Source organism: Nerophis ophidion, linkage group LG24, assembly GCF_033978795.1.
Source record: "Nerophis ophidion isolate RoL-2023_Sa linkage group LG24, RoL_Noph_v1.0, whole genome shotgun sequence".
NCBI classification, from domain to species: domain Eukaryota; kingdom Metazoa; phylum Chordata; class Actinopteri; order Syngnathiformes; family Syngnathidae; genus Nerophis; species Nerophis ophidion.
The window spans coordinates 20750960-20774825 of record NC_084634.1 but is presented as its reverse complement, the minus strand read 5'-3'; the positions used below and the strand labels follow the sequence as shown (position 1 = coordinate 20774825).

General features: G+C 39.8%; 1 protein-coding gene and 1 long non-coding RNA gene across 2 annotated transcripts; one reads left to right on the top strand and one right to left on the bottom strand.

Annotated features, from left to right (window-relative positions):
* Positions 1-585: 585 nt before the first annotated feature.
* Positions 586-4717, bottom strand: LOC133542402 (uncharacterized). Its single transcript, XR_009804153.1, has 3 exons — positions 4474-4717; positions 792-958; positions 586-719 (listed from the first exon to the last, which is right to left on the bottom strand). It is a non-coding gene; the product is annotated as an uncharacterized LOC133542402 (long non-coding RNA).
* Positions 4718-4950: 233 nt separating this feature from the next.
* On the top strand, positions 4951-14078 carry LOC133542091 (zinc finger protein 436-like). The gene is made up of 3 exons (XM_061885935.1): positions 4951-5079; positions 8118-8325; positions 12693-14078. Exons 2-3 carry the CDS (start codon positions 8118-8120, stop codon positions 13826-13828), a joined length of 1344 nt encoding a protein of 447 aa, XP_061741919.1. The 5' UTR covers positions 4951-5079; the 3' UTR covers positions 13829-14078.
* Positions 14079-23866: the final 9788 nt, after the last annotated feature.

The window sequence follows — 23866 nt, the reverse complement described above, 5'->3', positions numbered from 1 at the left end:
TACCACATTCTGAGCAGGAAAAAGTTTTTTCTCTAGTGTGTATTCTCATGTGTACTTTTAACCTTTGATTTATTACAAAACTTTTGCCACATTCTGAGCAGGAAAAAGGTTTTTCACCAGTATGTATTCTCATGTGTGTTTTCAAATTGTGCCAATGCGTAAAATCTTTACTGCAGATTGAACATGAAAAAGGTTTTTCTCCAGTGTGTGTTCTCATGTGTCTTTTCAAATTTTGTCTTTTAGTAAAATCTTTACTACAGATAAAACATGAAAAGGTTTTTCTCCAGTGTGTGTTCTCATGTGTCTTTTTAATTTACGAGGATATTTAAAAGTTTTGTGACAGTGAGAAGATGTGAAGTGAGTGTTGTCAGTGTGACATGTCTTATCATCTTTAGAGTCTTCATCATCAGTGTCAGGAGAGTGTGACGTTGTGTCCTCACTATCTGATAGTGGAGCTAAGAGCTTGTCTGCTTGTGATCCTCCACAGTGGTCTCCATCAGCTTCTGTTGTCATGTGTTGTGTTGAGCTGCTGCTTGGAGGCTCCCCCTCCCCCTCTCCTCACTTTCACCTTTCACCTCACCTCCTTCACTCTTCACAGGGACACCAGTCACTGGCATCTTGGTGACATCAACCTCCTCCAGTCCTTCAAGATGCTCTCTCTGCTGACTGATGCTGTGCTCTTCCTCTTCCTCTTGAATGTGAGGGCTCAGTGGATCCACCTCTTCCTCTTTAAATCGGGGTGTCAGTGGGTCCTCCTCTTCCTCTTGAATGTGAGGGGTCAGTGGATCCACATATTCCTCTTTAAATCGGGGTGTCAGTGGGTCCTCCTCTTCCTTTTTAAAATGGGGCATCAGTAGGTATTCCTCTTCCTTCTTAATGTGGGAGGGCTGTGGCTCCTCCGTCCGCATCCTGAAGCTGCACTTCTGTTGCTCAGGGTGAAGATGTTCTTCACAGACGTCTGCAAGACAAACACAGCATCTGTGCTCAGTCACACAATGCATTCAGTACTTTTACATGCACTTAGGAAAAACAAGTTATCGTATGAACTCTCTTGAAATCTCAGTGACGCACAAACACGCTGCTCTTTACAACATTATTTACAGGAATAGAAAAACAAACCAGGACGACAGGACATTCTACTATGGATAGACGATATGGTTTAAAATGTATTTTGCGATACATTATTTCATATAGAATTAGTAATAAAACCATTTTAAAACAGGCTACATGTCAGGTTCAAACACTGATGACATCAATTAAACAAGACAAGATGCAAAGAATCAAACAGAGACATAATTAAATTTGGATTCAATTGAGGAGAAACGTGTCGACCTCTAACTTTTTACAGTGTCACCCACGCTCTGGCGAAAGATTGTACTCCCCCTTCTTTATTTTACTTTCTTCGACCACATGACCACAGCTGCTTCGAGAAGGAAGTGTGTCGTAAACAGCGTTGCCTTTGGTTACGGAACAGTTCAAAAGAAAAGGTGGTAAATGAGTTCAAAAAGAGGTTCGTAAAACAGTTCAAAAAGAGGTTCGTAAAACAGTTGAAAAAGGAGGTTCAAAAAGAGGTCCCCCTCACTGGTTCTGCTTCCTCTTTGCTTTTGTAGTACTTGGGTCAGACAATATCTTTATGTTTGATTATAATACATGAAAGAAAACAGGAACACCTTCATCTTGCTTTCCCCAACACAGTGGAGTTTTACGAGCCTTACTCTTGGTAGGTTGCAAAGACAGCTTTTGCTTCTCACCAGTCACTCAATGCAACACAGTTTTTGTGATAACTTAGAAACAATTATTCTAACACTACACAGGCTCCTAATTTAGTTGCTGAAATATGCAGTCAAATATTACATAATTTCCAGTATTATTTTGTCAAATAAATAAACCAGATATTAATAGTAAATAAACAAGTACATTAATAATAATTGTTTTGACAAAATAATACAATTAGAAAAGACACAATATGTTACTGCATATGTCAACTGCCAAATTAGGAGCTTTTGTAACCCGCTTTGAATTTTTTCTATCATCAATCATATATCAAATGATGTATCGTGACATATATTGTTATTAAGATATAGATTTGAGGTCATATCACTCATACCAAACTTTGGTTTGCCGAGTCATTTTGTTTGGCCCACCAAATATATTTTTTTTTTATAATCTTCAGATGTGTGTGTATTAAGGGTTTAACGGTACGTGTATTTGTATTGAACCGTTTCGGTACGGGGGTTCTGGTTCGGAGGTGTATTGAACAAGTTTCCACACGGACATATTAAGTAGCGCACCACACGTTGTGTCAACAATGCACACTGAGGCACAACACACAGCATGCTAACAACGACCGGGCTACTACAAAGTGTAAAAGCCAGAGCTGGAAGACACTCCTGCATCGTTAAGATCTCCCGTTTGGGAACACTTCGGCTTTGCAGTGCGATACAACAATGGGTAACATGGCTTCAACGAAGAGAAAGACGAACAAACACTGCTCCCACTGCATTCAAGCAGCTTCTACTAGGCGACTCAGGCAGGGCTAAAGCAATAACAAATGCTGTTGGTGTTTTTACAGCAGCAGATTTAAGACCATAGTGCATTAAAAACTCGATTTTGACCCACTTCTATGGTGGAAGAACAATGAGCCCACATATCCTCTTACTGCCAAGTTAGCCAGGCACTACCTCACCATACCTGCTACCTCCGTGCCCAGCGAAAGGGTATTTTTCACAGCTGGAGACATTGTAACTGCAAGCAGGTCTGCTCTTTCTGCAGACAAGGTGGATGAACTGATTGTTCTGGCAGAAAACATGAAAATTGATTGAAAGTCATCAGGGTTAAAGGCTGGAGGATGGGAAAAAGAAAAGTTAATATGAGGCTGAGTTGACTTGAAATTGTTTAATGCTGCACTTTTTGTATGTAGAAGAAAAGTTTTGTCATTTTATTTAATCTGAGCAACAACTTGAAGCAGTTTAATGTTGCACTTTATATGTGAGAATGTTGCACTTTATATGTAGAAAGGTGTCATGACGCGGAGTCGAACCCGCGTTACCTCAGCGGCTGGAGCTGCGTGTGCCTCTGCTGACAGTGAGCCAAGAGGCGCCTCTGCTGACAGCGCACCAAGAAGCGCCCTCGCTCGTGCTGAGGGCACCACGCCCACGCAGCAACGAGCCTACACGCTATCAATAATCAACACACCTGGACTTGATGAGAGGGAGCAGCATAAAGACCAGCAGACCCGAGGACCCTTTGCCAGAACGTCGCTAACCTTCCAGTAAGCATCACGTCTGACATTCCCTGTTTTCCCAGTGAATTTCTTGCCCTTGTTTTGCTCTATCTCTCTGTTTTCCCCTGGTTCATGTCCTTTTGTATTTCCTCAGTGACTACGCTATCCTTCCTTATTTGTGCCTTGTCACTCAACTCGCATCCGGATTCCTGACTGCTCTCCTCGATCCACGACCTCCCTGCTCGGACCCAGACCACGCTGCCCTGCTCTTGCCCATGACCTCCTGCCTGTCCACGACCTGCCTCTTCGCCTTGCCCTCTTGGATTACGACCAAAGATACAACCAACATTTACAGACAACAACCCTTGGTAACATTTACATATTTAATATTACACATAGTGAAGTGAAGTGAATTATATTTATATAGCGCTTTTCTCTAGTGACTCAAAGCGCTTAACATAGTGAAACCCAATATTTAAGTTACAGTTAAACCAGTGTGGGTGGCACTGGGAGCAGGTGGGTACTCATTCACTTTGAGTAGCATACACACGCCACGCATTCATCAAAGGTTTTAAATAAACCTTGTAAACCGCAGTCCTGCCCTGGTTGTTGCCTCCTTCCCTTCTCTGGTACACAACAAAAGGTTTGGTTAAGAAACCAATTCTGAGCCTTATCTTATTTAGTTTTTATTGTGTGTGTGTGTATATATATATATATATATATATATATATCTGCCTAGAGTCGGGACCCAGGGTGGTCTGCTCGTCTGTGCATCGGTTGGGGGCATCTCTGCGTTGCTGACCTGTCCCTGCTCGGGATGGTCTCCGGCTGGCCCCACTATGGCTTGGACTCTCACTATTATGTTAGAAACTGGCTGGCCTGGGAACGCTTTGGGATCCCCCGGGAAGAGCTGTACGAAGCGGCTGGGGAAAAGAAAGGCTGGGCCTCTCTTCTTAGGCTGCTGCCCCCGCAATCCGACCTCAGATAAGCAGAAGAAGATGGACGGATGGTTGGATGGATGGAAGGATGTGTAACACAACTTGATGTTTCTTGAAAACAGCGTCCAGTAGTTGATGTTGTCGCTCCTTCTCCTCTCTTGTTGGACAAAGTTCCTCCTTGTACTCTGCTATCATTTTTTTTTCTAACATCACACATTTTTCTTCAACAGCAGCAGTTAGTCGCTGATTCACCAACACTCACATCATTTGTAATATAGACATGTTCACACAATAAAAACACTTTACACTTACATTGGATCTCTGCTTTGATGTGTCGATCACTTCCGCCTCTCTTTGTTAGCAGCTAACAAGCTAAGCTAACCAGCAGGCTAGGCTAGCACGTCAAAGTGCACTCAGACTAATGTATCCGCATACAAACAATTAATAAGGACGTTTACTATGTTAAACGACACACATGTGCACATGTACGTTGTAATTAAGACCTGTAACCATAATAACCAATATAACGTCTTGTTTTGTTCTTCCTCCTGTGTGACGTCATCGAGGTGTTCTCAACCGCAGAACAAATGTTGGCCAAATACGTGTTTCACTGGGACAATAGTGAGTGGTGCACACTTCCTTCAAACACGTGTTTCACTGGGACAATAGTGAGTGGTGCACACTTCCTTCAAACACGTGTTTCACTGGGACAATAGTGAGTGGTGCACACTTCCTTCAAACACGTGTTTCACTGGGACACTAGTGAGTGGTGCACACTTCCTTCAAACACGTGTTTCACTGGGACAATAGTGAGTGGTGCACACTTCCTTCGCCCGGCCACAGAAGACAAAAAAGAGTTGCTGGTGTAACAATAGGAAGAATATATTCCACTCCTCTCTTGTACACGCGGCTTATGAGGTAATATACATGATATATTTTCATATTATTTATCTTATTTAACTCATATGTTGTTCGAAGCTAACGTGCTAGCGTTAGCCCGCTAGCAGGCCTTTGTAGCAAATGCGAGCGTTTTTTTTTTTTTGAGGAGTGTATTTTATATGTTCTCTATGAGAATTATATTGACTTATTTAATACTTTAACTGTTTTTTTGTTGTATATTACAGTCACGCTTAACATCATTAAATATTTGTTACTAGAAAGAAACGAACGTCTCGTAATTTAAGTCTGGAATAAGTCACATGGTATAATAATAATAATAATACATTTTATTTGGTATAGCGCTTTTCAGTGTACTCAAAGATGCTTTACAGGATGAACAAAAGAATTATATTATTGTTATTGTGATGACAGTGTAATATAATGTATTATTGCAGTGGTCTGCTTTATGTTGGTGTCAACTTTATTAGCAATAAATACAAATGATGTTTGCACGCACTTCTATTACCTTGATAACATCCATCCATCCATCCATTTTTCAACCGCTTGTCCCTATTTGGGGTTGCGAGGGGGGACAGGGGGTGTTGGAGCCTATCTCAGCTGCATTTGGTGGACATATCATGGAAATTAAATCAGCTGGTGTTTGTTATTACGAAAACACTATTTGCACAATTGTAAGCGATTAATGCTTATTCAGTCAGACTAAAATAAATGTTTAATTAAATAAATGTTAAATATGAAAAATGGCTTTAATATACTGCACACAAGTTGAATATGCATCAATATTTTGTTTGTAATCAAATCATGAGGTACCCAAATATTCTTATATATATATATATATATATATATATATATATATATATATATATATATATATATATATATTAGGGCTGGGCAACGATTAAAAATTGTAATCGAAGTTAATCGCACTATTTCTCCGATTAATCGCGATTAACTGCATTGTATACACAAAGCCCAATAATGAATTCAAAAGTAGTGTGTAGTGCACCTTTATTGGAATATTCTCTCACATGAACAAAAGCGCCAAAACATTTGTTGTGCAAACAATTTAAATCAGTCCTTGTTAAACAGTAGCAGTTAAATAGCATATTTTATGAAAATCAACTCAAAAAATGTAAATACAAACATTTAAGCTAATTGCCACTGCCAGGGTATTTAAGTTATCCTGTTTGTTATGGAAAATAAATATAATCTACATACAAATCTCTGAGCCACAATCATAACATCTGAACAGGCAATTTCTGAGGTAACAGCAGAAACATTTTTCTAATCAGGGATCTTATGTTTAAAAAAACTATATTACAGGTAGTGGGCTGTTTTAGGGAATGTTTGATCAAATTATCTGTTCTAGCAATATTAATAATGTTGTGTTTATTCTGCGTAGTGCACTTAAAATAATTATGACCATAGGACGGCGTGGCGCAGTGGCAGAGTGGCCGTGCGCAACCCGAGGGTCACTAGTTCAAATCCCACCTAGAACCAACCTCGTCACGTCCGTTGTGTCCTGAGCAAGGCACTTCACCCTTGCTCCTGATGGTTGCTGGTTGGCGCCTTGCATGGCAGCTCCCTCCATCAGTGTGTGAATGTGTGTGTGAATGGGTAAATGTGGAAGTAGTGTCAAAGCGCTTTGAGTACCTTGAAGGTAGAAAAGCGCTATACAAGTACAACCCATTTATTTATTTATTTATCATTTATCTAGGAATTGATATGATGGGAATTTTCCGATTGTTTGCTTGGTGCTTTAATTAACTGAACGCATCATATACATGGTACTATATTGTGATGTTATGAGCCAGGGAAAAAAAGAACTACCCTACCCAGCATGCAACAGGAGTGACGAGCATGCGCGGTAGCCCGGTATAGGTTGTGTCGCCATGACGGCATCTTGTATGTTGTGATATGCACGCTCTGAAAGCAAACGTTATGAACTCAGCCGACACTCCTGGTCTGCATTATTCATAAATAGACCGACAACACATATACTCCGCTGCTTCACAGGCCGCTGGATGTAGCCGGCAAAGTATTCCCATGCTAGCTAGCCGGTCTAGCAAGCACGCGTCATTCGGTCCAAAACGGCCCGATCTATCCACATCCAGAATTGTCTGGCGGTCGTAAGTGATCCCGGAGTGACCACGCTGTAAGCCAGCCATGACATTTGCAGAATTGTCCGGTATTTTTGCCAAATGTTCCATCTTTACCAAGAGCCCATCGACGCCGAAGTACATCCGGGAGTTGCCATCTTGTTAAGAAAAGGCGTTAACAAAATAAAAGCATGTAAACAACATACGCAAATGTGCGATCAAATAATAGAGTGATGAATTAACTCGTAATTAACACATTAATTTGCCCACTCCTAATATATATATATATATATATATATATATATATATATATATATATATATACATATATATATATATATATATATATATTTCTCACGCCAGCACATTTCTTAAGGTGTGAGTGAGGTTCAAGCAACATACTATCACACGGCCACACTCGCTGGCACTTGTTCCACGTACTTCGCTGCACTTCTGTTTCTTGTCTGTTGGGCTAAAAATGTTGCTTTTGCAGAAGGAAAAACAAGGAGAGGATATTGTGTGTAAAAGTAAAGCCAACCGACCACAGCTCTGTAGTCCTGGTCACCGTTGACGTGAGGTGGGACTATTTTGGAGGTGCACGTCAAGGTTGGCTGGTAGGTTGGTAGTGGGAGGAGCCAGTTGGCGTCACTTGATGCTGCAGCACAATGACACTTTTATACGTGCAGACTGACTTCATGCAGTCATGACGGTATTAAAATCCCAGCAGGAGGTTTTCTATAAGTTGTTACTTTTTAAACAATAATTAATGTAAATGCAGAAAATAGGATCAATGACACAATTCATAATAATCAATTACTGATGATTATTCCATGTGTAGAAGAACATCACCACAGAGTGGTGTCAGTCCACTTGGAAAATATTATATTTGATAGACTAAACAACATTTGACACATCTGAGCTGAAGTTTGTTTGTGTTGTCTTGCGGACGTCCAACAGATGAACGCTCGTCAAGAAGAACGTCCCCTTCAGCAGCAGGAGGATCCACAGCCCCCCCACATTAAAGAGGAAGAGGGGGATCTCTGGGTTACTCAGGAAAAAGAGTTTCTTCCAGGACAGGAGGAGGCTGATGTCAGCAAGTTTCCACTGAAGACTGAAGAGCATGAAGACAAACCACCTGAGTCCTCACAGCTTCATCACAGTCCAAGTAAGCACAACATCCACATATCATCTAATACAATGTTTGTGACACATGTTCATCCGGGGGACACATTTATCACTAAAGATGGAGGTATATTTGCTTTTTAACACCACCATTTAAAAATGAATGCTCATCAATCATCAACAGTGTAATTGCTGGGGTGTAACCATGTGACCTAGAGGCCGTCCTCCTTACCTCACGTGGTCAAATGAAGGCAAACATTCAATATGGCTACTGTTTATTTACCTTAGCAGCACATATGTCAGCATATTTCAAAGGTTTAGTGGTGAAGATAAGAGCTGTATACCAAGTACCATTTTTTTTTTTTTTAGTACTGGTTCCTAAAGGCCTACTGAAAGCCACTACTAGCCACCACACAGTCTGATAGTTTATATATCAATGATGAAATATTAACATTGCAACACATGCCAATACGGCCTTTTTAGTTTACTAAATTGCAATTTTAAATTTCCCGGGAGTTTCGTCTTAAAAACGTTGTGTTACGATGACGTCTACGCAAGACGTCACGGGTTTATAGGAAGTATGAGCGCTGCACACACACACAGCTAAAAGTCGTCTGCTTTAACGGCATAATTACACAGTATTTTGGAGATCTGTGTTGCTGAATCTTTTGCAATTTGTTCAATTAATATTGGAGAAGTCAAAGTAGAAAGATGGAGTTGGGAAGCTTTAGCCTTTAGCCACACAAACACACGGTGATTCCTTGTTTAAAATTCCCGGAGGTGAAACTTTCCTATGGATCAGAGCGCGGTCAAGAGAACATGAATCACGACAGAATGTCAACCAGCAGGTTTCGGTGACAAAATTGTGGTTCAAACGTCGCTTCTTACCGGAGAAAAGCTGAGCTTGTGCCGTCCATAAAGCTGCCGTCGACTCCCCTGAGACATTGGCGTCAAAACACCCGTGGAGACACACCTCCGACTATCAGGTACTATTAAACTCACTAAAACACTAGCAACACAATAGAAAGATAAGGGATTTCCCAGAATTATCTTAGTAAATATGTCTAAAAACATCGGAATCCGTCCCAATGCAATCGCGTTTTTTTTTTTTCTAGTCCGTCGCTATCAATATCCTCAAACACGAATCTTTCATCCGCGCTCAAATTAATGGGGAAATTGTCGTTTTCTCGGTCCGAATAGCTGTTTTTGTTGGAGGCTCCCATTAAAAACAATGTGAATATGTGAGGAGCCATCAACATGTGACGTCATCGTCTACGACTTCCTGTAAAGGCAGGGCTTTTCTCTTAGCGACCAAAAGTTGCGAACTTTATCGTGGATGTTCTCTACTAAATCCTTTCAGCAAAAATATGGCAATATCGTGAATGATCAAGTATGACACATAGAATGGACCTGCTATCCCCGTTTAAATAAAATCTCATTTCAGTAGGCCTTTAAATCTAATCGTTTGAATTTAGAGGACAACTGCACTTTTTGGGGGGAATTTTTTCTATCCGTCACAATCATTATGAAATACATGACTATTGATATATATATTTTTAAATCCCATTCTAACTCATGAATGTAAATAAAAGTCCACTTGCAATGGAGCCAATGAGAGGTCCTCTATAACCATCCAAAAAGCACCAACAATACTCCATTTGCACTTCGTGGCTTGAATACCAACCAAGTATTAGTGATGTTGTTATTATAAGTGGCCTCTCACCTGGATAGTAGAAGGATGAGGACGTACTCTGACAAGTTGGTTCCCTTTGACAGCCAATTTAGGCCCGAAAAGAGGCTTGGCTTCACCCCCCATACCGTGCGACGATTATGAGTCTTTCCTCATCTAAACGGGAATATAACAAGATTCTATCAGTCTGCGTCATAGTGACAGCAGACCTTGTACAGTAAGTGATGTTTTATTATATTTGTTGGCTCTCATGAAGTCTGCAGTGTGTAATATTTATTGATGTTGAAAAAAAAAGCACATGTAGTGATGCTTTTTTGAAAGTGATGCGCTAATGAGCAAAAATACATAAATATTCCATCTTTTTAAAAAGTACCTGTTACTAAATGACATATATACCTACTGCATGTACATAAAACCTTAATGGAGGTGTTTGGATGCTTTTCAAGTTATTTTTAGGCAGAATAGTGCGACTCTAATAGCCTCTATTGTAAACAGATTGTGATCGCATTTATTACTATTTAGAATGCATAAAAAATAAAATTATGTGTTCTTGATAGGCAAAATAAATTACAAAAGTGCGGTTTCCTTTTAAATGAAGTGAAGTATATTTATTTAGCGCGTTTCTCTAGTGACTCAGAGCGCTTTACATATTGAAACCCATGATCTAAGTTACATTTAAACCAGTGTGGGTGGCCCTGGGAGCAGGTGGGTAAAGTACCTTGCTCAAGGACACAACAGCAGTGAGTAGAATCGAACCTGAAACCGTCCAGTTGCCTTAGACTGTATTAAATTCTATCAAAATCTCGTAAAAATCCTAAACACATCCTAGAAATGTCTCAATAATTCCATGAAGAATATTTTTATTTAGGAACTTTGTAATGTGATGTGTTTCTATCTACACTTCTGTTAAAATGTAGTAATCACTTAGTCTTCTCTTTTGTTCAAATGTAATAATCACTGTTTTTGTTGTTTGATACTTTAGTTTTGGCTGATAATACAAATGTTGGTATCGATCCAGTACCAAATAGTTTCAGAAGCAGTATGGGTCATATCAATGCGGATACTGGTATTTAAAGTCATCAGGATAATTGAATGATTACATTTTTGTTGGCAATCATAATCAGACAAAAACACAGGATGCTGGTGTTAGAATATCAATTGAATATTAAAATATGGCTCTGAATTAAATCATTAGGTTTATGCCCTTAAAGTCTTCCCTTTTACTGAGTTTGTAAACAATAAAAAAAACTCAACAAAATATATGTAATACAAAATATCGATCAAACTGCTATAATTACCTTATATTGATATTATGCTTGGTATTGTTATTGTTGATTTTTGTATGGATCGGTCCACATTTGTTTATTTTTAAGAGCTTTAGCAGGGTTTCTGTGCGTCATTAAAAAGCATTAAAAGTCATTGAATGGACTTTGCCTAAATTAAAGCCTTAAATGGTATTAAAAAGAATTAAATACGAATTCCAGAGGCATTAAAATATTCACGCAATCGTAGGCCGGGACCGATATAAATGAAAATAAACCTAATAACTTAATTCTTGCCCTCATCAATATATTGCTATATCCGAGTGTGTCCTTCTTGGTCTGTGGATTTTAAACTGGACTAAGAGGTCTTACTTTGTGCATCCCTCTCAGCACCTGAGTATGTTTATTCCACAGTAGACTTACATGAACAAAGTGGGCCTCTTGTCAGTCATTCACAATCTTTGTTTCAACTACTTGCAATTCTCCTCCACATGATTTCCTGTGTGCAGTAGTGTTAGCGACACTCGCTTTCATGTTGGAGATGGAAATAGTCATTTTAATACAACGCTGTAGTACAGACCTCCGTATAGCTGCCCAGGATATGCCTGTTTTATGATTCTTTAATTTTGGGCCTTTTAGAATCGGAATGTTTTCATCCCTTTGTGTCAATTAAGTGAAATTAGGTCTGACAACCTTTTGACAAGTTGACTTCATGTCCATTAGGACTTTTCAACGTGTAAAATACCATCCACCTTAAACAGAATATTATACTTTGAAAGTAAACTGGATCATTTATTTAGTGTTTATACATGACTTCCTGTCCCACACGAGCAGATTTTAGCTCAATTGAACCGCTTTGTTGTGTCGACCACTAAATATAGAAGCCAGGCGGTCGACACTGACACATTGACAAAAAACGGATCAAGTCTGTCGCTATGGCGGCGCCGTTCCCGATTAAATGGAAATCTCCGGTTTCACTTCCATACGTTGCTTGGTGAGATCAATGACGAAACATTACTTCGGGTTCAAGGAAGAAAGCAAAAGGAAATACACTTTCAACCCACAGCACTCGCAGTGAGCAAACTCGACCACAAGATGTCGGCAGAGCTGAGACAACAATACAGAATACAGATTTACACTGTAAACAACCTCATCTTTTCTCCAAGCTTATACATCAGTAAGTGACATTAACATCACAGGGGGCGCTGGAGCCTATCCCAGCTGCATTCAGGTTAAAGGGAATTTATCTTAATTTAGATTTTAGGCCATATTGCCCACCCCACGTAAAAAGTGGTCTTCTATTCCTGTGAATAATGTTGTAAAGAGCAATGTGTTTGTTTTCAGGCCAATTCATATAATCACTTTTTATTTTAAGTACATGTAAACTTACTGAATGCCTCATGTGACTGAGCAAAACTGGACATTTCTCAAGCATGTTTGTCATTGTGTGTCCTGCAGACGTCTGTGGAGAACAACTTCTGCCTGAAAAAAAGGAGTGTAGCTTCAGGATGGTGAAGGAGGATCCTTCAAAGAGGAAGACCAGGCGCCACGGACCCTCTGGTGTCTCTTTTTCCTCTTTGACACAGACCCTTCCCTGTAAAAAGGAAGAGGAAGGCTCACTGATGCCCCACATTAAAGAGGAAGAGGTGGAAGAGGGCATCAGTCAGCCTAAATGGTTGGAGGAGTTCCCAGTGACTGGTGTCCCTGTGAAGAGTGAAGATGATGAGGTGAAAGGTGAAAGTGAGGAGAGGGGAGGGGGGGAGCCTCCAAGCAGCAGCTCAACACAACACATGACAACAGAAGCTGATGGAGACCACTGTGGAGGATCACAAGCAGACAAGCTCTTAGCTCCACTATCAGATAGTGAGGACACAACGTCACACTCTCCTGACACTGATGATGAAGACTCTAAAGATGATAAGACATGTCACACTGACAACACTCACTTCACATCTTCTCTCTGTCACAAAACGTTTAAATCTCCTAGTAAGTTGAAAAGACACATGAGAACACACACTGGAGAAAAACCTTTTTCATGTTCAATCTGCGGTAAAGATTTTACTCAGAGGTACGATTTGAAAAGACACATGAGAACACACACTGGAGAAAAACCTTTTTCATGTTCAATCTGCGGTAACGATTTTACTCATAGGCAACATTTGAACACACACAAGAGAATACACACTGGAGAAAAACCTTTTACTTGCTCAGAATGCTGTAAAAGATTTGCGCGAAAAGCAGAATTAAAAAGACACATGAGAATACACACTGGAGAAAAACCATTCATGTGCTCAATTTGTGGCAAAGGATTCTCCCAGAAGGGACATTTGGTAAACCACACAAAAACACACACTGGAGAAAAACCTTTTTCATGTTCAATCTGTGGTAAAGGATTTACTCAAAGGCACCTTTTCAAAGCACACATTAGAAGACACACAGGAGAAAAACCTTTTTCATGTTCAATGTGTGGTAAAGCTTTTACTCGAAGTGACCATTTCAAAGCACACATGAGAATACACACTGGAGAAAAACATTTTTATGTTCAATCCGCGGTAAAGATTTTACCCGAAGGGACCATTTCAAAGCACATATGAGAATACACAATGAATAAAAAACCTTTTCACTGTTAAGAATGTGGTGAAGCTTTTGTACAATGAAGCACTTTGAAAGTACACATGAGAACACACACTGGAGAAAAACCTTTTTCCTGCTCAGAATGTGTTAAAGCGTTTTTTGTGAAAAAGCACATTGAAAGTAGCCATGAGAACACACACTGGAGACATACCTTATTGTAACCTGGGTGACAAGACCCCATTAAATATCCTCATTTAAATATCCTTTTAAAACCCCATTGAATATTCTTTCTAATTAAATCTTCCTATTTAAATAATTGTATTTAAATATCCTCTCAAAACCCCATTGAATATTATTTCTAATTAAATATCTTTCTATCTAAATATCATTTTACTTAAATATCCTATTTATTTTCGTGTCTTTGCGTGCGTCATTGCGTCACGCGGTCATGTGACCTATTGCGGGAAGCATAAAATCCAGTAGTGGGCTGCTTCCAGGAAGAGCGAGAGGGACGTTGCTGCAGGAGCCAACTACTGAAGCCGTGGGTCGTCGTGCGAGAGTGTTTAAGTGGGATTTATCTGCGGAATTGGCCATGTTGGATGGCGAGCTAGAGCCTGAACTAGAGCCTGGAACTGAACCAACCCAACTGAATCCTCAGCAGCCGCTCTGTTTTTTCCCTTTGGTTTTCCATAACGCAACGTGTTCATTTCTGTCCTCCTGAACTTTCACATTTACCCCGTTACCTTCACTAAAACCCCTCTGGACACTGCCACCACAACGTGGACTTTGCGAGGTCGTTTAATGAAGTGTCGTGTTGCGCCTATACCATTTTTGGTAAAAACAAGGACTGAATCAAGTACTGCATCACATTGTAAATATTGAACGTTCTGTAATTTATGTTGAAAATGTGAATGGCCATTCCAATTTACATGTCTTTTTGTTGTTGTTTATTTTCCCTATAATTCTTTAATATAATTTGGTACCATTTAAACATAAAACCTGTGTTCAGTCTTCATTACTCTCCATTCCTAGAGCTGAATTGAGTTTCTTCTGATCTAGCCCAGTTATATAATTCATTGTTTACTTAATACTTGTACAGTGCTTTACTTAAGTAACATGCAGGCTACATTATACATATATTGTAAACGTTTTATACAAAGTCTGCTTTTGAAAAGACTCATGAGAATACACACTGGTAAGTAAGTGTTGAGTTGCAGTGTGTGTGGTGAAAGATTCTCTTCTAGGCTTCACGGTGAAAGAGGCGTGAGTGCGTCTGCCTCACAATACAAAGGTCCTGAGTAGTCCTGTGTTCAATCCCGGGCTCGCGATCTTTCTGTGTGAAGTTTGCATGTCCTCCCCGTGAATGTGTGGGTTCCCTCTGGGTACTCCGGCTTCCTCCCACTTCCTGTCAAAGTTTGTTGTTGACGAACCCCATGATGCGGAGACGGAGTCAGGCATTGAATAAGGAAACATGGTTTTAATATAAAATACTAGAACAAAACCAAACAAAGGGTACAAACAAAAAGCACCCACATGGGAGGATAACAACCCAAGAGAGCTAGCATGGGAGCTAGAAAACAAAAAGGAACTTTAGCTTGGAAAACAGAAGTCGTACTTGTACTTAGAAAACAAACTGGAAGCAGGGAACAAAAGGCAGTAAGCTAAAAACCGCAATCAAACATAGCTTACAGCAACGCTGCATGGACAAGACAAGATACGACAGGTAGCAAAGACAAGTGCGACATGTGGCAACGACAATAATCCAGCACTGACCGGAGGAAAAAAGCAGGTAAAATAGGAGCGGGCTGATTGTAGCCAGGTGTAGCCAGGTGCCAATCAGCCGCAGCTGAGGGAAAAACAGCACACAGGGAGACAAACAGGAAGCTGGACCAAAATAAGAGTGCTGACAGGAACTAAGGACAGGATATTCTAAACACATAGAGGAGAAACTAAAACACAAACTGTCAGTGGCAAGTGTGACATTTCCCAAGACATGCACCTGGGGATAGGCTCCTCCCACCTCCAAAGACATGCACCTGGGGATAGGCTCCTCCCACCTCCAAAGACATGCACCTGGGGATAGGCTCCTCCCACCTCCAAAGACATGCACCTGGGGATAGGCTCCTCCCACCTCCAAAGACATGCACCTGGGGATAGGCCCCTCCCACCTCCAAAGACATACACCTGGGGATAGGCTCCTCCCACCTCCAAAGACATGCACCTGGGGATAGGCCCCTCCCACCTCCAAAGACATGCACCTGGGGATAGGCTCCTCCCACCTCCAAAGACATGCACCTGGGGATAGGCTCCTCCCACCTCCAAAGACATGCACCTGGGGATAGGCCCCTCCCACCTCCAAAGACATGCACCTGGGGATAGGCCCCTCCCACCTCCAAAGACATACACCTGGGGATAGGCCCCTCCCACCTCCAAAGACATGCACCTGGGGATAGGCTCCTCCCACCTCCAAAGACATGCACCTGGGGATAGGCCCCTCCCACCTCCAAAGACATGCACCTGGGGATAGGCCCCTCCCACCTCCAAAGACATGCACCTGGGGATAGGCTCCTCCCACCTCCAAAGACATGCACCTGGGGATAGGCCCCTCCCACCTCCAAAGACATGCACCTGGGGATAGGCCCCTCCCACCTCCAAAGACATGCACCTGGGGATAGGCCCCTCCCACCTCCAAAGACATACACCTGGGGATAGGCCCCTCCCACCTCCAAAGACATGCACCTGGGGATAGGTTGATTGGCAACACTAAATGGTCCCTAGTGTGTGAATGTGAGTGTGAATGTTGTCTGTCTATCTGTGTTGGCCCCGTGATGAGGTGGCAACTTGTCCAGGGTGTACACTGCCTTCTGCCCGATTGTAGCTGAGATAGGCACCAGCTCCCCCCGCGACCCCAAAGGGGGATAAGCGGTAGGAAATGGATGGATGGATTGTCTTCTAAGTAGCAGTGTAAGAAACACAAGTGTGCTGGTGAGAACAGCAGCAGCAAATGAAACTGCAGGATTTGAAATAAACTGTCCAGACTTTGACTTTCTAACAAAATCAGCACATAGATCCTAACATTTATAGATTAGATATTTTGCATTTTTAAGTCAAGTACATGTTTTAATATACAACATTGTGTACTTTATTCAAAAATAAACAACACTTTGACTGTAAAGGTGAGAATAAACAGGACAAAATACTTTTATATGTGTATAGAGATATTCAGAAATCATTTTTAATTATTATTGATGTTATAGAGTAACATTATATGGTGTATATATTTGTTTTACATTTGTTAATACATTTGCTTTTGAGTACTCATAAATCCCTCTTAGTTCATATTTACTGGTTCACATCTGAAACATCTTCTGGACCACTTCTGGAAGCATATTATTATTTACTTTATATATAATTTCAGCAGTTGTCTTAATCCTTGTGTGGTGTTCGGCTCTGTGGGACCCGTTTTTAATGTTTATTAAAAGAAAAAAAATACAATTAATGAATTTTCCAAACTGAGACTCACTGGCTCTGGCTCATTTTCTGTGAAGAACATATATCAGAATACATATTTAATGAACACACACCATACACCCCCCTACACATTTCTGTTACATATAGGATGTTCGGGGTCCCCTGGACCCGGGGCTAATAGAAGTGTGGAAATTGATGTTCTGTTCACACACACACACACACACACACACACACACAGCAGGCCTAGACAGGAGGAGGACAGAGTGTATGTACACAGAACATCAGAGGGTCAAACGCAAGGTTGCAACACTACCTGCCAACGCTGTTCGCTCTCCCCTTGCTGTACAACCCTGGGCCAAATATCTCCATTGATGAACAGCTGATGCCTTTAAGGGGCCGCTGCTCCTTTCGGCAGTAAATACCATCCAAACCTGCCAAGTATGGTACAAAGATCTGGGCTGCCTGTGATGTCACTTCCTCATATGCTTGGAACTTGAGGGAGGAGCCCCTGAGAAAAAACAAGGAATGAGAGTAGTCCTCGACATGTCTCAGGGACTCCGTGGACACAACAACACATGCAACTATTTTTTTTACTTTGCACAAACTGGGACAGGAGCTCCTGAAGAGGAAGCTGACCATGGTGGGAACAATAAGGAAAAACAGGTCAGAGCTCCCACCTCAACTGCTGACTTCAAAGAACAGGCGTGTCAAGTCTTCCAAGTTTGTATACACGGCTGACACATCCCGGGTATCCTTTGTGCCGAAGAAAGGCCAGAATGTGGTGCTCATGTGTACACTGCACGGGGAAGGAAGAATCTGTGACCAGGAACATCACAAACCAGAGATCATCATGGATTATAACGCCACAAAAGGAGGGGTAGACAACATGGACAAGCTGGTGACGGCCTACAGCTGCAAACGGAGGACTTTACACTGACCACTGGTGATAATATTTGACATGTTGGACATCTCAGCGTACAACTCCTTTGTCATTTGGATGGCACTGAACCCAGAGTGGAAACGAGTGAAGCTCCAGAAAAGACGGCCCTTCCTTGAGGATCTGGGAATGGCATTGGTGAGACCACAAATGGAGAGAAGAGATTATGTCCCCAGAACCCCAGCCTCTGCAGCCATGGTGAGGAGGATTCAGGAGGAGAATGCTGGTGGCCTGTCTGCAGAGCCTGAAGTAAGTGTGTGATGCTGTTGATACATGTCTGCCACTCATGTCTTCTTAAAGAGAGACAGAAGTCTTAGTAAAATTCCTGATCTTTTCATTATTCTGGGTTGTGAACACCAGCAACAAGAAGAAGTGTACGGACCCAAGATGGAGAGGAAAACAACACGTATATCTGCAACACACACACACAGTAAAGCTCTGCCCCTCAAGTGTTGTATAGGCTAGTGGCTACAGGCCATGTGTTCAATGTGTTGTCTTCACTGCTATGTTTACTCTGTGTTCATGTTGTTCAGCTTGTGTTGTGCACCTCAATGGCTTACATTTCAAGTTCAACAAAATAAAAGTCAGTAGTTTCTAAAAAGCTGGCTTCACTTGTAAATTTGTTTCCACTCTTATCTTGATTTTAATTTATTTTCTTTATTATGTTTTAAATAATACGTTGTAATTGTGACCTAACAAAGGTAAAGGGCAGATATTAACCGTATGTATTGTTTATACTCCTTGTAATTGGAATAAGGTAAACATCTGTTCAGTATTTTAACATAAATTGTTTGCTTGTGAGGCATTAAAAGTCACAAAATGCAATGGGTCCATCAGACCCAAAAACACTGGCTGAGTAACAACAATATGGACACCACACAAGGGTTAATACTTATACACTAAACATGTAAAGGAGGAATTGGAAGTCTGGGACACTAAATAAGGCACACTTGGAAGTAATGAAGTTCTTTGTGTGTGCAGTTGCAGCAGAAGTCCACAGGAGGGCGCACGATCCCTCTTAATAAGTCTGGTTCTCTCTCTCTCTCTCTCTCTCTCTCTCTCTCTCTCTCTCTCTCTCTCTCTCTCTCTCTCTGTATTTCTCTCTCTCGCTCTCTTTTTCTCACTCTCTTTGCCCCTCTCGCTCTCTCTCTCTCTATTTATTTATATATATATATATATATATATATATATATATATATATATATATATATATTTTATATACATATATATATATATATATAAATGTATATTTAATTCATACGCTAAACGTGTATTTAATATTTATACACTAAACACGTTTTTAATATTCATGTATTAAACAGTTGTTTAATTAATACTTATACACTAAGCCCTGCGATGAGGTGGCGGCTTGTCCGGGGTGTACCCCGCCTTCTGCCCGATTGTAGCTGAGATAGGCGCCAGCGCCCCCCGCGACCCCGAAAGGGAATAAGCGGTAGAAAATGGATGGATGGATAGACATGTAAAGGAGGAATTGGAAGTCTGGGACACTAAATAAGGCACACTTGGAAGTAATGAATTTATTCGTGTGTGCAGTTGCAGCAGAAGTCCACAAGAGGGCGCACGCTCCCTTTTAATAAGTCTGGTCTATCTCTTTTTCTCTCTCTCTCTCTCTCTCCCTCTCTCTCTCTCTAAATATATAAATATACATACATATATATATATATATATATATATGTATATATATATATATATATATATATATATATATATATATATATATATATATATATATATATATATATCAATCAATCAATCAATGTTTACTTATATAGCCCTAAATCACTAGTGTCTCAATATATATATATATATATATATATATATATATATATATATATATATATATATATATATATATATATATATATATAATTTATACACTAAACATGTATTTAATATTCATACACTAAATAAGTTTTTAATATTCATACATTAAACAGTTATTTGATTAAAATGTATACACTAAAAAAGTTTTTAATATTCATATATTAAACAGTTGTTTAATTAATACTTATACACTAAACATGTAAAGGAGGAATTGGAAGTCTGGGACACTAAATAAGGCACACTTGGAAGTAATGAAGTTCTTTGTGTGTGCAATTGCAGCAGAAGTCCACAGGAGGGCGCACCATCCCTCTTAATAAGTCTGGTCTCTCTCTCTCTCTCTCTCTCTCTGCTCGCTCTCTCTCTCTCTCTCTCTCTGTCTCTCTCTCTCTCACTCTCTCTCTCTCTCTCCCTATCTCTCTCTCTCCCTCTCTCTCTCTCTTTCTTTCTCTCTCTCCCTCTCTCGCTCTCTCTTTTCTCTCTCTCTCTCTTCCTCTCTCTCTCACTATTCCACTCTCTCTCTCTCACTCTCTCTCTCTCTTTCTCTCGTCTTCTCTCTCTCTCTTTCTCTTGCTCTCTCTTTTTTTCTACCTTTCTCTCTCTATATGTATACATATTTTTATATATATATATATATATATATAAATATATATATATGTAATTTATACGCTAAACATGTATTTAATATTTATACACTAAACAAGTTTTTAATATTCATATATTAAACAGTTGTTTAATTAATACTTATACACTAAACAAGTTTTTAATATTCATATATTAAACAGTTGTTTAATTAATACTTATACACTAAACATGTAAAGGAGGAATTGGAAGTCTGGGACACTAAATAAGGCACACTTGGAAGTAATGAATTTATTCGTGTGTGCAGTTGCGGCAGAAGTCCACAGGAGGGCGCACGTTCCCTCTTCATAAGTCTGGTTCTCTCTCTCTCTCTCTCTCTCTCTCACTCTCTCTCTCTCTCTCTCTCTCTCTCTCCTCTTTCTCCCTCTCCCCCACCTTCCCCCCACATATTGGCCCTTCTCCTATTTTTTTACATCAGTTTTGTTTCTATCATTATCCATCCATTTCCTACCGCTTATTCCCTTTTTGGGGTCGCGGGGGGCGCTGGCGCCTATCTCAGCTACAATTGGGCGGAAGGCGGGGTACACCCTGGACAAGTCGCCACCTCATCGCAGGGCCAACACAGATAGACAGACAATATTCACACTCACATTCACACACTAGGGACCATTAATGGATTTGAACCCAGGACTGCAGGACCTTCGTATTGTGAGGCAGACGCACTAACCCCTCTTCCACTGTGAAGCCCGTGTGTCTATCATTATATATATTATATTGTTTCACAGCCCAGCCCTATTGTTTTTTTTTTTTCAAATTGCTGTTTTTTTAATTGATTTCGATTTGATGTCTTTTGCAATATATATTGACATCGTTTTATCGGCCAGCTCTATCGGCTTGTTTCCATTTTTTTCTATTTGTTTCTCTCTATGTGTCATGTTATATATTGGTTTAGTTTAACGGCCCAGCCCTTTAGGGATTTTTTTCAGAAATAATATTTTTTTAATTGATCTTGTTTGATAATTATTGATATCGTTTCATTGCTCAGCCCTATTGGCCTTTTTCCTTTTTTTATTCAATTTTTTTGTAATTATATATTTTTTTTACATAAGTTAGGTTTCTCATACACTTATATTCATGCACTAAACATGTTTTTACTATTTATACACTAAATAAGTATTTATTATTTATACACTAAACAAGTATTTAATATTCATATATTAAACAGTTGTTTAATTAATATTTATACACTAAACATGTAAATGACAAATTCGAAGTCTTGGACACTAAATAAGGCACACTTGGAAATAATGAATTTGCTAGTGTGTGCAGTTTTGGCAGAAGTCCACAGGAGGGCGTACGTTCCCTCTTCAAAAGTCTGGTGCCCCCTCCCCCCACATAAGTTATGTGTCTAGTTTTATCAGCCAGCCCTATTGGCCATTGTCCTACTTTTTTAACATCAGTCATGTGTCTATCATTATATATATTGTATTGTTTTACAGCCCAGCCCTATGTATTTTTTCAAATGACTGTTTTTTTAATTGGTTTCGATTTGATGTCTTTTGCAATATTTATTGACATCGTTTAATCGCCCAACCGTATCGACTTTTTTCCATTTTTTTCTATTTTTTCTATCTATGTGTGATGCTATTAAATTGATATATCGGTGTCAGCCAGCGATCCTTGGTCCGCTTCCGATGGTGCGGAGGCTTGGAGGCGTGTGTGGACTAATGGAGGGGGTGTTTCCACCAGGCGTGTATGGAGGCCTATTTCATTCAGGGGAGGAGCCAGAAATGATGACGTAAGAAGCCCCGTGACCGCTTCGGGAAGCAGTACAGATTTGCCGGGAAATTTGACAACTTATAAACCGCCCAAGCTCCATCGAAAATGTTGTCTTTTGAGTCTTGTGGTCAGTTGGGAATATGGAGAGAGAATAAAAACAGTTTTTTAAATGCCACTAGAATCAAAGAAGGATGACAAACTGAATCAAAACAACAAACTTGATGTCCATTTCATAAACATTAGATTACTGATTGTTGTTGGTAACGTCAACAAAACTTTGATAGCACAAAGGTTGGTGCGTTGGCCTTTTTTTCTACAAGACGTGAGTTCCATTCTTGGCAACGTCAGTTCCCAATTGTGTTTATCAATGGAAAACAATACACTTATTAAAGTAAAGCTTTCCGTATTTATTATTGTTAAGCAGCTACCAGAAATCCATAGCTGAATAAGGGAGAGGTTTTGTAAAAAAAAACACAAAAAAACGAATAGTCTAAAAGCAAAACTAAAAATGAACTAAATCTCCTCTGTTCTGTACATCATTGTCCAAGTGACATTATATTGTCATCTTCCTCTTTATGCCATTTCCTCAAGGTGACAGAAAAACATGATACAACCTGCCTATCATGTGATTCTACCATGTTGGCAAAATATAAACACACAATATATTGACATATATAACACATAAAACATGGAATTAGAAGTGAACAGTACCCATCCCTACCAGCAAGTGTTGTTGTACTGGAAACTAATTTACAAACACAACTTCATCACACACAATACTCCACTATGGAATTGTTCTTATATTAAAATGAGAAACAAATCCATCTTTGTACAGCAATGGTTTGAAAAAGGCATTTGGTCACGGATGCACTTATTGAGTTTTAAAAGTATTTTATTATTTGAAGATTTCATTAAGTATGACCTGCAAATAAAAAATATTACAAAGTTTAAAAAGGCTTTTATTTAAAATATTCTAGTTACTGCATCTTTTTTAATTCTTTACTATTTCTTCTTCTTATTTTCTCTGGAACAAAAAAGTACTCATAACTTAAAAGTTTCCATTCTTTCTAAGGCAAAAGAGTTAATCACAGAAAAAAAAGATGGAATTGAGCACTTAAAATAATATGTTGGATGTTGTTTTGCAATTGAAGACAATATTTGTTGGTTCTGTGACTGGGAAACACAATAAACAGTTTATTTTAAGAATGTATGCAAAGTAAATCTCTGTGGGATGATGTACAATATTGGCTTTTGTCTGACACTCCAAACTTTGACTGATGCTGATGTTGTTTTGGGGATGTTGAAAAAGAAAAAAAAAAAACACATAAAAAATGTTTAAAACACAATACTGGATTTATTTGATGTATCCACAAATGTAAGTTTGTAAAAAAAAAAACATCCTTTCACATTTATATTGCATAAAGGTCTGGGGACATACATATAAAAC